Source organism: Haliotis cracherodii, unplaced genomic scaffold (assembly GCF_022045235.1).
Source record: "Haliotis cracherodii isolate W230 unplaced genomic scaffold, xgHalCrac1.p SCAF_6, whole genome shotgun sequence".
Lineage (NCBI taxonomy): Eukaryota > Metazoa > Mollusca > Gastropoda > Lepetellida > Haliotidae > Haliotis > Haliotis cracherodii.
In genome coordinates this window covers 35,826,559-35,842,013 of record NW_027266319.1, presented here as the reverse complement: position 1 = coordinate 35,842,013, position 15,455 = coordinate 35,826,559, and the positions used below count along the sequence as shown (strand labels likewise).

Here is a 15,455-nt window from a genome sequence, read left to right as displayed (position 1 = left end):
CAGTGCATTACTCTAAATACCAATGAAGTGATTTTGTTATTCTTGGTGAATGGAAGACCCGAAATCGTCAATTGTGTGGGTGTGTACTAGTTCATATATTTTCTTTTAGGGTGCCACCCTGCTCCTCCCCTGAATCCTGAATACCATCTAAGATTTCCACCCCAAGTCTCAACTGATCTTCCCTGAAACCAGAACACTACTCAACACAAATCTCAAAAGCATTGAGAAAAGGGTGCGATTTCAAGTAAAACTACTGATAAAATATGGAAAAAATGTAAATAAATAAAAGAAACTTTTGCATACACCATTATTTTTTCATATAAATATTGAATCTGCACCCCAAATACAATTTTATATTTGTCCCACATACCACATTGCTGAGTATCAATACCTTCTAAATAGACGTACCAATAGGGGGTTGGCAACCTCATTTTGGGGGAGACTTTAATAAATTAGACTTTTAAGTTGAGAATCAGTTTCTGTAAGCAAGAAAGCGTACAACCTTATGCATAACAACTCCTGGAATATTGCAAATACCAGTAGCTATGATTTTATGTAGATTCTTATACGTTATCAAGCTGGAGTGATCATCTGCAAGTCCAAATGTTTTCATTCATTTCCATATGCTTTATAAATGATTTAATCCCACATTTATAGTTTACTGTAAATCTCTTTAAAAGGCTTATGACACAAACTGTAATCTATTATTATTGTTAAAATAAATAAGCCATGTAACATGTATAAATGATGAGCATTGTATTGCTAAAGTTTAACTGTACAATGAACAAATACCTTGATCAAATACTCTCCACCAATGATCAGGGACACAATGAGTCTTTGAATCAGTTGTGTTTTTAATGTGTCATTGAAACATCACAAGACAGCGGTAGAAACTAATATTTTTGCTCCACAAGTCCATATAATGATAACATAAAGCAAAACCCTTAAAAATGGCAATTTTCTACTAGACCTTACGATACTGTAACTTATGGGCAGTTTGGCAAGAACTACAGGACTACAGGACTAATGCCAATTTCTAATACTGCAAAAATTGATATTATCACATGTTTCTGTTTGGACCATAAACCAGCGGTAGAAACTAACAGTTTCAGTCCACTAGTCCTTATAATGATAAGATATAGCAAAACCCTTAAAAATGGCAAATTTCTACTAGTCCTTATGATACCTTTACTATTGGGCAGTTTGGCCAGGACTACACTAGTGCCAATTTCTAACCATGGTTTACAGGGTTAGAAATTGGCACTAGTCCTGTAGTCTACAGGACTAGTGCCAATTTCTAACCCTGCAAACTATGCACTAGCATGTTGTTCAACCTGACCCACGCGCTCAGTTGTTTTTCAGATATTTCCTGTACTGGTCACGAAGTGCTGTCCGCTCCTTGTACACAAGTGTTTCATTAGGCCACTTCCTACTTTATTGCATGATGTTATCGTGACCTGCATAACCAGTGGGTAATGAACAGTACCGAAGACCACTGCACACGACAAAGAGAAGGACACAGTACACATATTCATCAAACCTTTGGAAATTCAAATAAACGCCCCTATACTACCCACAGTAAACAGGTTCGGTGGGAATGTCTTATGTAATGATTGCAACAAAAACAAAGGTTGCAATACATGAACATCGACTTTTTAAACACATGACGTCGTCCCACCTACCGTATAGTTTTCAGCTGATTCAGAACTCAGGATTCGCACAGTTCTTGAAGCGCTGAAGGAGTCGAGATCTTTACCGAAGTGAGCCATTGTCAATTATGCTTCATCACCATCTTATCATGTTTACAAATATCTTCTCATGATTACTTGACACAGTTCGACGCCATGTTCTGTCGTCAAACACACGCCCTCTCTTGTCAGGATGTAGATATTTAGAGTGACCTCCCTTGGAAGCGCTTGTAAAATCTATGCAATTTGTTACGGAATTTCTTGATAAGCATCAGAAATCCATCAACATTCAGACATCAGTAGAACTATGAATTAGAAAAATGTTTGGATCACAGAAAGCAAATCGAAACAGTCCCTTCACCTTGGATAATTCCCACAGGAACTTGTTATTGGTCAGTAAATAAAAATATATACCCCCTATATGTAAGTAGAGAACATATAGGGGACATATATTTTTATTTACTGACCAATAACGACTTCCCGTGAAAATTCCTTACTCTTCTGTAGGTTAATAACGCGTCGACATTCAGGAAGTCTGTAATCAACAGGCCGTCTTAGTGATGAGTTGGTGATGTAAAGTGAAATGTGTTTGTTTGTTTGTTGTTTAATTCAGCACTCCGCAATATTTCATCTACTGCGGTCTGTAAATAATCGAGTCTGGACCAGACAATCCAGTGATTGACATCATAAGCATCGGTCCACGCAATTGGGATAACACATTCTGAAGACAAGCGTGGGTGAATGGTAAATGTTTCATGATCTGGACACAAAAAGGTGGGTCACTCTGATGAGTACTGACGACACACGCATTGATATAGCAAGAATATGTTGTTTCATATCATATACTTCTTCCTGGGCAATACACGGTTGGTACACAGTTTTGCCTCATGCAGATTTACTCGTGGCATTGTGACGGTTTAATTTCAGCTCATGTATTTACTAGAGCCGTTCTCTCAGCTATTAAGAGAATCTGTCTTATGAAAATATGAAAAGTTAACTATGGAACTTCTTTTCTGACATATGAAATCCAAAACAGTTTTATGACTAATTAATGACACAACACGATGGAAATAATGTCGTTCCCAAGCACAATCTACCTTTCATTTTTGTAACTAAACGTAACACAGAAACTGAGGATTGAGTATGGTTTTACACTGCTGTAAATTATTAAACGTCCCCGCCAGGGAATAAGCGGATTCCATTGCTTGTAAAGGCAAAATAGCCTTGAACCAAATAGTACCTTCACAATTTGCATAAGAAAGTATGTCTTTGTTTCCTGGCACAACACAGCGGTACTCCTGCCATGCCAATCCCCTCTCCTGCCCTAATGTCTCATATTTCTGAACTAGCTCCTATCTTCCCCACTTTGTCCTACCTCCATCTCACAACTGTACTTCCCTCCTCTTCTCTGTGTCCTATATCCCCCGTCTCCTTTAAATTTCCCAATCTGCACCTAATTCAGGCCTTCCACTGCACTTCCCTTCTCAACAAATACACCCATGTTCCCCTTTTCCCCCATCTGCTCCCACATCCGTCACACCAATTGCATCCCTTACTGTCTCCTCCAATTTCCTTCATCCCCACCTGCCTCTACCTCCGTGTTACAATGTATTTCCATTCACCTCTCCTCTTCCATTTCCCCACCTGCCCCAACCTCCGTCCTACCATTTCACTTCCCTTCACCTCTCCTCCTCCAATGCATGTCCTCTTCCATTTCCCCACCTGCCCCAACCTCCGTCCTACCAATGTACTTCCCTTCACCTCTCCTCTTCCATTTCCCCACCTGCCTCTACCTCCGTCCTACCAATATACTTCCCTTCACCTCTCCTCTTCCATTTCCCCACCTGCCCCTACCTCCGTCCTACCAATGTACTTCCCTTCCCCTCTCCTCTTCCATTTCCCCACCTGCCCCTACCTCCGTCCTACCAATGTACTTCCCTTCACCTCCCCTCTTCCATTTCCCCACCTGCCCCTACCTCCGTCCTACCAATGTACTTCCCTTCCCCTCTCCTCTTCCATTTCCCCACCTGCCCCTACCTCCGTCCTACCAATGTACTTCCCTTCCCCTCTCCTCTTCCATTTCCCCACCTGCCCCAACCTCCGTCCTACCAATGTACTTCCCTTCACCTCCCCTCTTCCATTTCCCCACCTGCCCCTACCTCCGTCCTACCAATGTACTTCCCTTCCCCTCTCCTCTTCCATTTCCCCACCTGCCCCTACCTCCGTCCTACCAATGTACTTCCCTTCCCCTCTCCTCTTCCATTTCCCCACTTTTGTTCCCACTTCTTCACCTGCTCTAATGTCCAGCTTACCAATATACTCCCTTGTCCTCTTTGAATGAAATATATACATATACAACCAGTTTGATTTCCAGCTACACATTTCTTACTTTATGGCAAGGATTTCGCTCTACATCACTATCTTTCTTACTTTGAATATTCCTGTTGAGCAACTGTGCTTTGGCGCTATAATTATTCTTATAATAACCATTGTTGCCAAGGGAAGGGGTTAATGAATTATGTTGCAGTGACTTCATTGGCTTCCCTTCTATTGAATTATTTTGCATAAGATAAGGATTTTCAGATGACTCCCGCTTGATTCCTGTAGTAGCCATTGTGACACTTCAATCTTGAACATTCCCTCAAGCTGAGAGAAAGTAATACGTTGACGTAATCTGTTTATCAATTACTATATACATGTACAAAGGTAATGAACAGCCTAAACCTTAACAGATGTAGTGTCGGTGTATTTCATTTAACATTGCAAAGGGGGCACAGGTGGCCCACAAGTAACCCACTTACTCACTCTCATTGCAAACATGAAGTATACTTTAATGATTGATTGAAGCTTGAATAAAATCCTCATTCAAGCAAGGTAACTCCTTTTAAGTATCAAACTTTAAGAGTAGCTTCCCTTGGAATGACCTTCGCATTTAACAACGTTTCTTCTCCATCTTCAACCTTATATAGATGGCTACCAAGTGTTGGTGTAGATCTGTCTATATTTACAATGTAAGGCAGATGGAAGTGCCGAGTTATGCATAAAGTCGACGCATGCGTGGTTTTGCCTAGAGTAGCGGCGTCATGACAACAGTTAGCCCTTCCTCTGTGTCAGCCATTTTGAGAGATATCACTGGAAGTGTTCACAGTTTTATCGTGCAAAATACGACTCTAAAAGTGTGTACGACTTGAAGAGGTGGAGAGAACTATGAATCCCACTACGACAGGTATTTGAAATTTGTATTTTGCCCAGTGACAAAGCAACATGTGATTGTTTTAATGTGTTTACAATGCAAAGAATGAAACGCTGATGTTTCCGGACCGCATATTCAATTTTCATTGTCTGTATGAACGTCTTCTATTATAGAATTGCACAATAACCAATTTACATTTTCGGAATTGGAATTTCCAGTGTGTTTCACTATAACTTTAGATGGTGATTAGTAACCTGAATATTTTAGGAAAGTTTAGTTGTACATGAAAGTGAACATGATACACATTTTCGACTTCGTTGACTTCCTGCAGACACGCTGAACTTCTTTTCAAAAGCTTTAAATCTAATGAACAGTTAGATATTTGTTATCATTCTTATCGAAATGACGAAATAATTTGTAGGCAGTTAGTAAACTCAGGGTTAGAAACTAACAGTTTTTGTCCACTAGTCCTAATAATGATAACATATAGCAAAACCCTTAAAATGGGCCAATTTCTACTAGTCCTTTACTATTCGGCAGTTTGGTAGGGACTACAGGACCAGTGCCAATTTCTAACGCTGAAACTATTCACTGTTACAGTGCCTGTGACCCACTTGCCTCCCGGGTTGCCAGCAGTGGTGATGGGAGATGGGACCAGATGTCTGATAGATAACAACACTATTTGGATACCAGCTGGTAACCCTGTTAACCTCTCCCTGGATGTTGGTTACCTACAGCCAAGACTCCTTCAGCCTGGAGGTCAGTCATCTGTGACTGGTACCCCCCTGCCTTCTGCAGTCCAGCTACCACCTTGCAGTAGAAGTAGGGAGATGATGCCTGTCTGCCAGCTGCCTGTCAGCCTGCCCAGCTCAGTGCTAGACCTGGAGCTGATGAGACCAGAGGTATTCAGGAGTATTCTTGGTTTTTTTGATGATGTATAAAACGTAACCCAAAAGATAATTATACCTACTTTTATAGTAAAAATATACTTCCATTGTACTTACATAATCATGAAATATAAAAATGATACATTGACTGTATCGCCCATTAGGCCCTCTCCTGTGTTCTGCCCCAACTTGACCCACCCAGTCCAGTTCCTCATCCCCAGTCAATGGCCCATGTTGAAACTCCTCCCATGCCTTCAACAAGCTACCCAAAACCCAATGTCCATCAAAAGCAGAAACTCGAGCTCAAGCCCTGCAAATGCAAGCCCCGCACGTTCAGGCCAAAACCTCAGCCAAAGCCTCGCATTCTGAAGGAGAAAGTGATCAAGCATCAACCAGAGAGCAAGCCCTACTTTGTGCCTCAGCCTCTTGGAGCTCAGCACATCAAAACCCAGAGCAGACCCCTGGGGAACCGTATCACCAAGTCTGCGGGTAGAAATAGTATCATTAAGGCTAAGATTAGTTTTGCTGAACAGTTGTTGTCAGCTGATGGTGCTTACTTAAAGCCAAAGTCTGTCTTGCCCAGTACAGGTTTCAAGACATCCCCTGTCCCTGTTAAGAATGTAAAGGATAAGGTTGTTTCAGCACCAGAGAGTCCTAAGTCAGGTGGTGTCACTGCTGCAACATTAAGCGTACATTCTGCCAAGTCGGTGGACAGATGTGAGCCAAACTCTGATGATGAATATGATGTGGAATATCTGTATCTTACCAAACTCATTTTAAGGAAAAAGAAGAAATCCACATCTGAGGCCAGCAAGGAGTCCCTGCCCTCACGCAAGAGAAAGTGCCCAGATGACAACAGCGAGGTGCCCCAAGCTGTAAAGCAGGCGAGACTGGACGAGCCCCAGGACACTCTTGAGGATCTGGAAGCTCTCCTGGCTGAGTACAGCTCCAGTCTCTCACGTGGGACCAGGGACTTTTTCTAAACAGTGTAAGGGGCAGGGAACAGGTAGGTATAGATTGGTGTATAGTTAGGTTGATGTTTATATATGATCTTCATGTCTTTCGCTAACAGTCATTGTGTTTGTACTACTTTGTACTGTTGTGCACTACACTACCATCTACTGTGCTACACTTCTGTACTATGTACTATCCTACACTACTCTGCTATGTACTATCTGACACAACTCTACCGTGCACTGTCATACACAACTATACTATGTTTTGCCATACACCACCCTACTCTGTACTATCCTACACTACTCTACTATGTACTGTACTACCTTACCCTACCATGTACTGGCCTAATCAACACTACCATGTTATGTGATACACTACTCGAGTCTACTATTTTTTTTCATATACTACTCTGCTACATACTTTCTTACACTAGTCTGGGGCAGTCTGGTAGCCTAGTGGTTAAAGCTTTTGCTTGTGACACCGAAGACCTGGGTTCGAATCCTGACATGTGTACTGTGTCTGAAGCCCATTTCTGGTTGTCCCCCGCGGTGATATTGCTGGAATATTGCTAAAAGCTCCGGAATGCCATACACTCACTCACTCACTCACTCACTCACTCTCTTCTTTACTTTGTACTGTCCTAAACCACCCAACCATGCACTGACGTACTATGCCCTCTTCTGTACTATTCTATTCTATCCTACACTATTCTACTGCCATACACTACTACCCTCCTCTATACTTACCTAATCTATCCTACTATCTTTCCTGTCTGGATACTGTCCTACACTGCACTGTATTGGCCTATACTAACCTACTCTCTACTGACCTACACTATCCTCTCAATTACTGTCCAACACTACCCTACTGTGTACTGCCAAACATATATGCACTCTCCAGTCATTCACTATCCTAACCGCCCTACACTTGCCTAAGTACAGTCCTACACTACACTACTATCATACTCAATCATTATTTGTACTTTCCTTCACATCTGTACTTTCTTATTTTCTTCTCCTCCCCATTCTCTGCTATCCTGTTCTTCCCTTTAAACATTTCTCAGTATCAACCATTGCCACCCCAGTCTGTACTATCCGAATTGTTCTACTATCTACTATCCTAGCGCTCTCTCTCTACTTTGTTACTCTTTGGTATTTTGTTCTACCTACTATCCTATTGTTGTCTCTCCTATCCTACTCCCCCCTGCCCTTTACTGTCTGCTATTTTTTTTCTCTACTATCATATTCTTTCCTTCCTTCTACTACATACTATCTTAATATCCTCTCTACTATCCCATTCCCTCCACCTTCGTACTATCTACGATCTACTTTCTACCTCTACTATCCTACTCTACCCTGTCGTGTGCTGTCTGATATTTAATTCTATTCTCTCTACTACCATGACTATCTTCCTCTCCTTCCTAGTGCTACCTACTATCGTAAAGTCCTCTCTACTATCCAATTCTCTCCACTTTTCTACTATCTCCCATCTATTATCAGTATCTACCTCTGCTATCCTACTCTTCCCTGTCTTGTGCCATATACTATCTTATTGTTTGGCCTATCCTACTCTCCCCTGCCTTGTACTGTCTGCTATTTCATTTCTTTTCTCTACTATCATGCTCTTTCCTTCCTTCTGCTACCTACTATCTTAATGTCCCCCTACTATCCCATTCTCTCCACCTTTGTACTATCTACCATCAACTATCTACCTCCACTTTCCTACCCTTTCCTGTCTTGTACTATTTAATATCTATGTCTCTAATACCCTTCTCTTCCTCCCGTCTTACTGTTCTACTCTCTACTATCCTGGTCTCTCCAGCGTTGTGTTTTGAACCATCTGTATGTTTCCCCTACTATCCTACTCTCTCCTGTCTTGTACTAGCTATTATCTTAATGTTCCCTCTGCTAAACTAGTTTCCTGTCTTGTATTATCTCTTATCTTAATGTTGTCTAGACTATCCTACTATTTCCTGTTTTTTTTCACCGTGGGCATCTAAATATTCGCTCTACTATCAAGTTATGAAAATTATGCAGTGGAAACATGTCACTGTACAGTTTTGTAAGTGTATGTGAAGTGTGGAAAGGGGCGGCTGTGAGGGGAGGTTGGAGGCCGTTTATTTAGTATGTAACTGAAAAATATGTGCTTGTTTCTAATTTTTGTCTACAATGGTTTCATAATAAAATACCACTTTGCAGTCTAAGTAGTAGTTATGTTTTATTTTAACAACTGAAGTTGAATTGTGTGGTTTGTTAAAGTAGAGGAACAATTTGATTGAAAGTACATTGCTAAGCATCGCAAAAGGTATCTCAGTAACCAATTATAGATAGTTAACAGCATTGTCTTGGTGATGTCACTCAGTGTGTATGACTGTTATAAATGAACAAGGTTGTATCAGCATGTATCTTCAACGAAAAGTCACCATTATATTCTGTGATTTTGATCCACAATGTTGCACAAACAATGCTTGACGAGAGCAATGTAACTTGAACCATAAATTGCAACAATGTCACATTTGTGATTCTTGAGTAATATCAGTGTTCACAGTTGATGCAAGTAAATTAAACTGGTATTTCACATACAATGCATGGCCAAGTAAGCTCATTAGCTTAGAGCCAAATTAATTATCAAATTGTCACTCCTTGCAAGAAAAGATCCTTTAATTGTTGTGTCTGACATTGAGTTAAACGTTTACGTCACACTGGCAATATTGTCACAATATAGTGACAAGAGACAACATACAATATGTCCACTGAGACGGAAGTTTGATATTTTCTCATTCAAAAGCTCAGAAATGCTTTAGTTTGACTGTCAAGGTGAGAATTGATTCCTCTGATGGGATTAAAACAAATGTGGAACATACTTTGTAAGATGTGAGTGAGTACCTGTATCATTTTCCAAACCAATAGACCTGATACATCGGTATTATACTTCTATAGCCTCAGTTGTTTCTCTGAATGCAGCAACACACACATGGAACATGTTATGGTAAACAAACCAATGGGTGAGATATTGAAGTAGTGGGTAATCTTACAGCTGTATTGTGGTGGCATGTAAGGTATTTCAGTCTGGACCAGATAAACCATGATGACACACAACGAACCATGTCACAGCTGGTCCTCCATCATATAATATTGATAGCCAGGAGCTGATTTGACCTACACATTCCTAAGACAAGAATGGGTGACAGGTAAAAGTTTTCTAATATGGAAACCAAAAGGTGTTACTCTCAGGAGCACTGATCATAATTTGATATAATATGCATGTCACAGCTGGTCCTCCATAGATCACTTTTTACAACAAGCAGCCATTGACACTAACACATTTTAAAGACAAGCATGTGTGAATGGTAAATGTTTCATGACCTGGACACAAAAGATGGGTCACTCTGATGAGCACTGATGATACATGCATTGATATAGCAAGTATGTATTTTGTCTTATATATTTCTTCACGAGCAATACACGATTGGGATACAGATGTATGTATTTGCCAGAGCCGTTCTCTCAGCTATATAGAGAATGTGTCATATGAAAATATGAAAACTATGAAACTTCCTTTTCAGACATATGAAATCCGAAACGGTTTTATGACCAATTTATGATATAACATGACGGAAATAATGTCATTACCTATCACAATTTACCTTTTTTATTTCTTTAACGTTAAGTAACACAGAACCTGAGGATTGAGTATGGTTTTACACTGCAGTAAATTATTAAACGTCCTTGCCTTGCCTTGCAAGAAGCAGATTCCATTGATTGTATAGGCAAAATAGACATAAAAAGTTTATGGATAGAAGGGTGAAAATTAGTTAATGACACCAGGTGTTCACGAAAATGGTAAACATTTCCTAACCTACGGGTAGTACATGCAAAACTTACATAAGAAAGTATGTCTTTGTTTCCTGGTACAACACAGCAGTACTCCTGCCATGCCACGGGGCATGAAAACAAACCAGACAATCAAATGGTGAACCAGAAATCCAATCCCATTTTGGCGCATTTGCTTTCTTTGTTGAAACAGAGAACGTCATGCTAATTTTGAATTAGATATACCCTAGCCATATCACATGTAGCTGGAGACACGTGTGGCAGTGTTCAACGTTAGTTGTACAAGTTCCAAGAGGTCTGTGGTCGTTCACAATGTGCAAGACCTATTGCTCATATCAGGTTTCTCCTGTTATTCTGAAATTAGTTTTCACAAATGGTCTCAATACGTTAACAAGGCTTTACAGAGGAATTATTAAACTATTCCATTGAGGACAATGCTAAACTATCACAGAATTTCAATTTCAATCTATTTTTTCTCTTATCTTCGTCCTCCCACTTTATTTCCTATCCTCTCTCATAACACATGACCCTCATTTCCCACCATTTCCACAATAGTTCCCTTCACCTTGGCTACTCCCATGTCATCAATTCACGACCAGTTTCTACCTCCAGTTTCGGTCCCTTACAATACAACTCCTCTCTCCTACTCTAATGTCCCCATTTCCACACCAGCCCCGACCTCCGTTCTCCAACAAAACTTCCCTTACCCTGCCCTACTATATAATTTCCATTTCCCCATTCGTCATGCCTTAATCCTGCCTCTGTATCATCCAACCCTTTCCCTGTCTCTTTCGCTCATGTCCCTTGTTTCCCTCCACTTTCTTTTCTTTTTTCTTCCCCTCTCCTGCTCCCATGTCTCCTATTTCTCAACCAGCTCCTGCTTTCCCCACTTGCTCCTACTTCCATCCAAACACTGTACTTCCCTCAACCCCTCCGTGACGTATCTACCCCGTTATGTTTCCCAACCTGCACCTACGTCAGGCCTTCCACCGCTCGTCCCTTCTCTACAAATACTCCCATGTCCCCCTTTCTCCCCATCTGCTCCTACATCAATCACACAAATTACATCCCTTACTGTCTCCTCCGATGTTATCCATTTCCCCACCAGGTCCTATCCCCGTCTTAACAGTGTGCTTTCCTACACCTCTCCTCCTCCAATGCCCCCCATTTCCCAACCTGCCCCTACTCCCGTCCTAACAATGTACTTCCCTTCACCTCTCCTATTTTTTAATGATTCATTGAAGCGATCATAAAATCCTCATTCAAGCACGGTAACTCCTGTCAAGTAGCAAAGTCTACTAGAGTAGCTTCCCTTGGAATGACCTTCGCATTTCAGAACGTTTCTTCTCCATCTTCAACCTTATATAGATGGCTACCAAGTGTTGATGTAGATCTATCTTTATTCACAATGTAAGGCAGACGGAAGTGTCGAGTTATGCATAAAGTCGACGCATGCGTGGTTTTACCTAGAGTAGCGGCGTCATGACAACAGCTAGCCCTTCCTGTGTGTCAGCCATTTTGAGAGATATTACTGGAAGTGTTCACAGTTTTATCGTGCAAAATACGACTCTAAAAGTGTGTACGACTTGAAGAGGTGGAGAGAACTATGAATCCCACTACGACAGGTATTTGAAATTTGTATTTTGCCCAGTGACAAAGCAACATGTGATTGTTTTAATGTGTTTACAATGCAAAAATTGAAACGCTGATGTTTCCGGACCGCATATTCAATTTCCATTGTCTGTATGAAGGTCTACTATAACAGAATTGCACAATAACCAATTTACATTTTCGGAATTTCCAGTGTGTTATATTGTAGAGTTTCCCAATAACTTTAGATGGTAATTGGTAACCTGAACATTTAAGGGAATATTACTCTTTAGTGAACATGATACACAACATTTTCGACTTCGTGGGATTCCTGCAGACACGCTGAACTTCTTTTCAAAAGACATAATTCTAATGAACAGTTAGATATTGGTTTTCACTATTAACGAAATGACGAATTATCTTGTAGTTGTAGGCAGTTTAGGAAACTATTCACTGTTACAGTGCCTGTGACCCGCTTGCTCCCCGGGCTGCCAACAGTGATGTTGGGAGATGGGACCAGATGTCTGATAGATAACAACACTATCTGGATACCAGCTGGTAATAATCCTGTTAACCTCTCCCTGGATGCTGGTTACTTACAGCCAAGACTCCTTCAGCCTGGAGGTCAGTCATCTGTGACTGGTACCCCCCTGCCTCCTGCAGTCCAGCTGCCACATTGCAATAGACGTAGGGGGATGATGCCTGTCTGCCAGCTGCCTGTCAGCCTGCCCAGTTCATTGCTAGACCTGGAGCTGATGAGACCAGAGGTATGCAGGAGTATTCTTGTTTGTTTTTGATGATTTATAAAACGTAACTCAAAACATAATTATACTTGTTTTTATAGTAGAGATATACTTCCAATGTACTTACATAATCATGAAATATAAAAATGATACAATGACTGTATCGCCCATTAGGCCTTCTCCTGTGTTCTGCCCCAACTTGACCCACCCAGTCCAGTTCCTCATCCCCAGTCTATGGCCCATGTTGAAACTCCTCCCATGCCTACAACAAGCAACCCAAAACCCAATGTCCATCAAAAGCAGGAACTCGAGCTCAAGCCCTGCAAATGCAAGCCCCGCACGTTCAGGCCAAAACCTCAGCCAAAGCCTCGCATTCTGAAGGAGAAAGTGAGCAAGCATCAGCCAGAGAGCAAGCCCTACTTTGTGCCTCAGCCTCTTGGAGCTCAGCACATCAAAACCCAGAGCAGACCCCTGGGGAACCGTATCACCAAGTCTGCGGGTAGAAATAGTATCATTAAGGCCTCACCTAGTTTTGGTGAACAGTTGTTGTCAGCTGATGGTGCTTACTTAAAGCCAAAGTCTGTCTTGCCCAGTACAGGCTGCAAGACATCCCCTGTCCCTGTTAAGAATGTAAAGGATAAGGTTGTTTCAGCACCAGAGAGTCCTAAGTCAGGTGGTGTCACTGCTGCAACATTAAGCGTACATTCTGCCAAGTCAGTGGACAGATGTGAGCCAAACTCTGATGATGAATATGATGTGGAATATCTGTATCTTACCAAACTCATTTTAAGGAAAAAGAAGAAATCCACATCTGAGCCTAGCAAGGAGTCCCTGCCCTCACGCAAGAGAAAGTGCCCAGATGACAACAGCGAGGTGCCCCAAGCTGTGAAGCAGGCGAGACTGGAGGAGCCCCAGGACACTCTTGAGGACCTGGAAGCTCTCCTGGCTGAGTACAGCTCCAGTCTCTCATGTGGCACCAGGGACTTTTTCTAAACACTGTAAGGGGCAGGGAACAGGTAGGTATAGATTGGTGTATTGTAGGTTGATGTTTATACATGATTTTCATGTCTTTCGCTAACAGTGATTGTTTTTTGCAGTACTTTGTACTGTTGTGCTCTACACTACCATCTACTGTGCTACACTTCTGTACTATGTACTATCCTACACTACTCTATGTACTGTGCTACCTTACACTACCATGTACTGGCCTAATCTACACTACCATGTAATGTGATACACTACTCGAGTCTACTATGTACTTTCATATACTACTCTGCTACATACTTTCCTACACTAGTCTGGGGAGGTCTGGTAGCCTAGTGGTTAAAGCTTTTGCTTGTGACCCCGAAGACCTGGGTTCGAATCCTGACATGTGTACAGTGTCTGAAGCCCATTTCTGGTTGTCCCCCGCCGTGATATTGCTGGAATATTGCTAAAAGCTCCGGAAAACAATACACATTCACTCACTCACTCCTACTGTACCGTGCATTGTCATTCTCTTCTTTACTTTCTACTGTCTTAAACCACCCAACCATGTACAGACGTACTCTGCCCTCTTCAGTAATATCCTATTCTATCCAAAACTATTCTTCGGTCATACATACACTACTACCCTACTCTATACTTACCTAATCTATCCTACTATCTCTCCTGTCTGGATACTCTCCAACACTGCACTGTATTGGCCTACACTAACCTACTCTCTACTGACCTACACTATCCTCTCAATAACTGTCCAACACTACCCTACTGTGTACTGCCAAACTTATATGCACTCTCCAGTCATTCACTATCCTAACTGCCCTACACTTGCCTAAGTACAGTCCTACACTACACTACTATCATACTCATTATTTGTGCTTTCCTTCAAATCTGTACTTTGTTATTTTCTTCTTCTCCCCTTTCTCTGCTATCCTGTTCTTCCCTTTAAATATTTCTCAGTACCAACCACTGCTACCCCACTCTGTACTATTCCATTTTCCTACTATCTACTATCCTAGTGCTGTCTGTCTACTTTGTTACTATTAGGTATTTTGTTTGTATCTTATTGTTGTCTCTCCTATCCTACTCTCTCTCTCCTGTCTTGTACTATTTGCTATCTTAATTTTCTTCTCTCTACTATCCTCCTCATTCCTGCCTTGTACTATCTACTATCTTATTGTTGTCTCTCCTATCCTACTCTCCCGTGCCTTGTACTGTCGGCTATATATTTCTTTTCTCTACTATCATACTCAATCATTATTTGTGCTTTCCTTCAAATCTGTACTTTGTTATTTTCTTCATCTCCCCATTCTCTGCTATCCTGTTCTTCCCTTTAAACATTTCTCAGTACCAACCATTGCTACCCCACTCTGTAACATCCCAATTTTTCTACTATCTGCTATCCTAGTGCTGTCTCTCTACTTTGTTATTCTTTGGTATTTTGTTCTATCTACTATCTTATTGTTGTCTCTCCTATGCTACTCTACCCCTGTCTTGTACCATGTGCTATCTTAATTTTTCTGCTCTCCACTATCCTACCCTTTCCTGCCTTGTACTATATACTATCTTATTGTTGTCTCTCC

General features: G+C 41.3%; 2 protein-coding genes and 1 pseudogene across 4 annotated transcripts in view; 2 read left to right on the top strand and 1 right to left on the bottom strand.

Moving 5' to 3' along the window:
* LOC139446196 (nischarin-like) overlaps positions 1–1,849 on the bottom strand; it is a 36,003-nt gene extending 34,154 nt beyond the window's left edge. For all 3 annotated transcript variants that reach the window (XM_071227512.1, XM_071227513.1, XM_071227514.1), the window contains exon 1: positions 1,683–1,849. In XM_071227512.1, the coding sequence (XP_071083613.1) occupies positions 1,683–1,769 (87 nt within the window). In that variant the 5' untranslated portion in view covers positions 1,770–1,849. The remainder of the gene's footprint in view (positions 1–1,682) is intronic.
* Positions 1,850–4,741: 2,892 nt separating this feature from the next.
* LOC139446205 (uncharacterized) lies at positions 4,742–6,751 on the top strand (annotated as a pseudogene).
* A 6,398-nt stretch (positions 6,752–13,149) lies between these two features.
* On the top strand, positions 13,150–13,884 carry LOC139446207 (uncharacterized). The gene has a single exon (XM_071227530.1). The coding sequence runs from the start codon at positions 13,150–13,152 to the stop codon at positions 13,882–13,884; it is 735 nt and encodes a 244-aa protein (XP_071083631.1).
* The last annotated feature ends 1,571 nt before the right edge of the window (positions 13,885–15,455 follow it).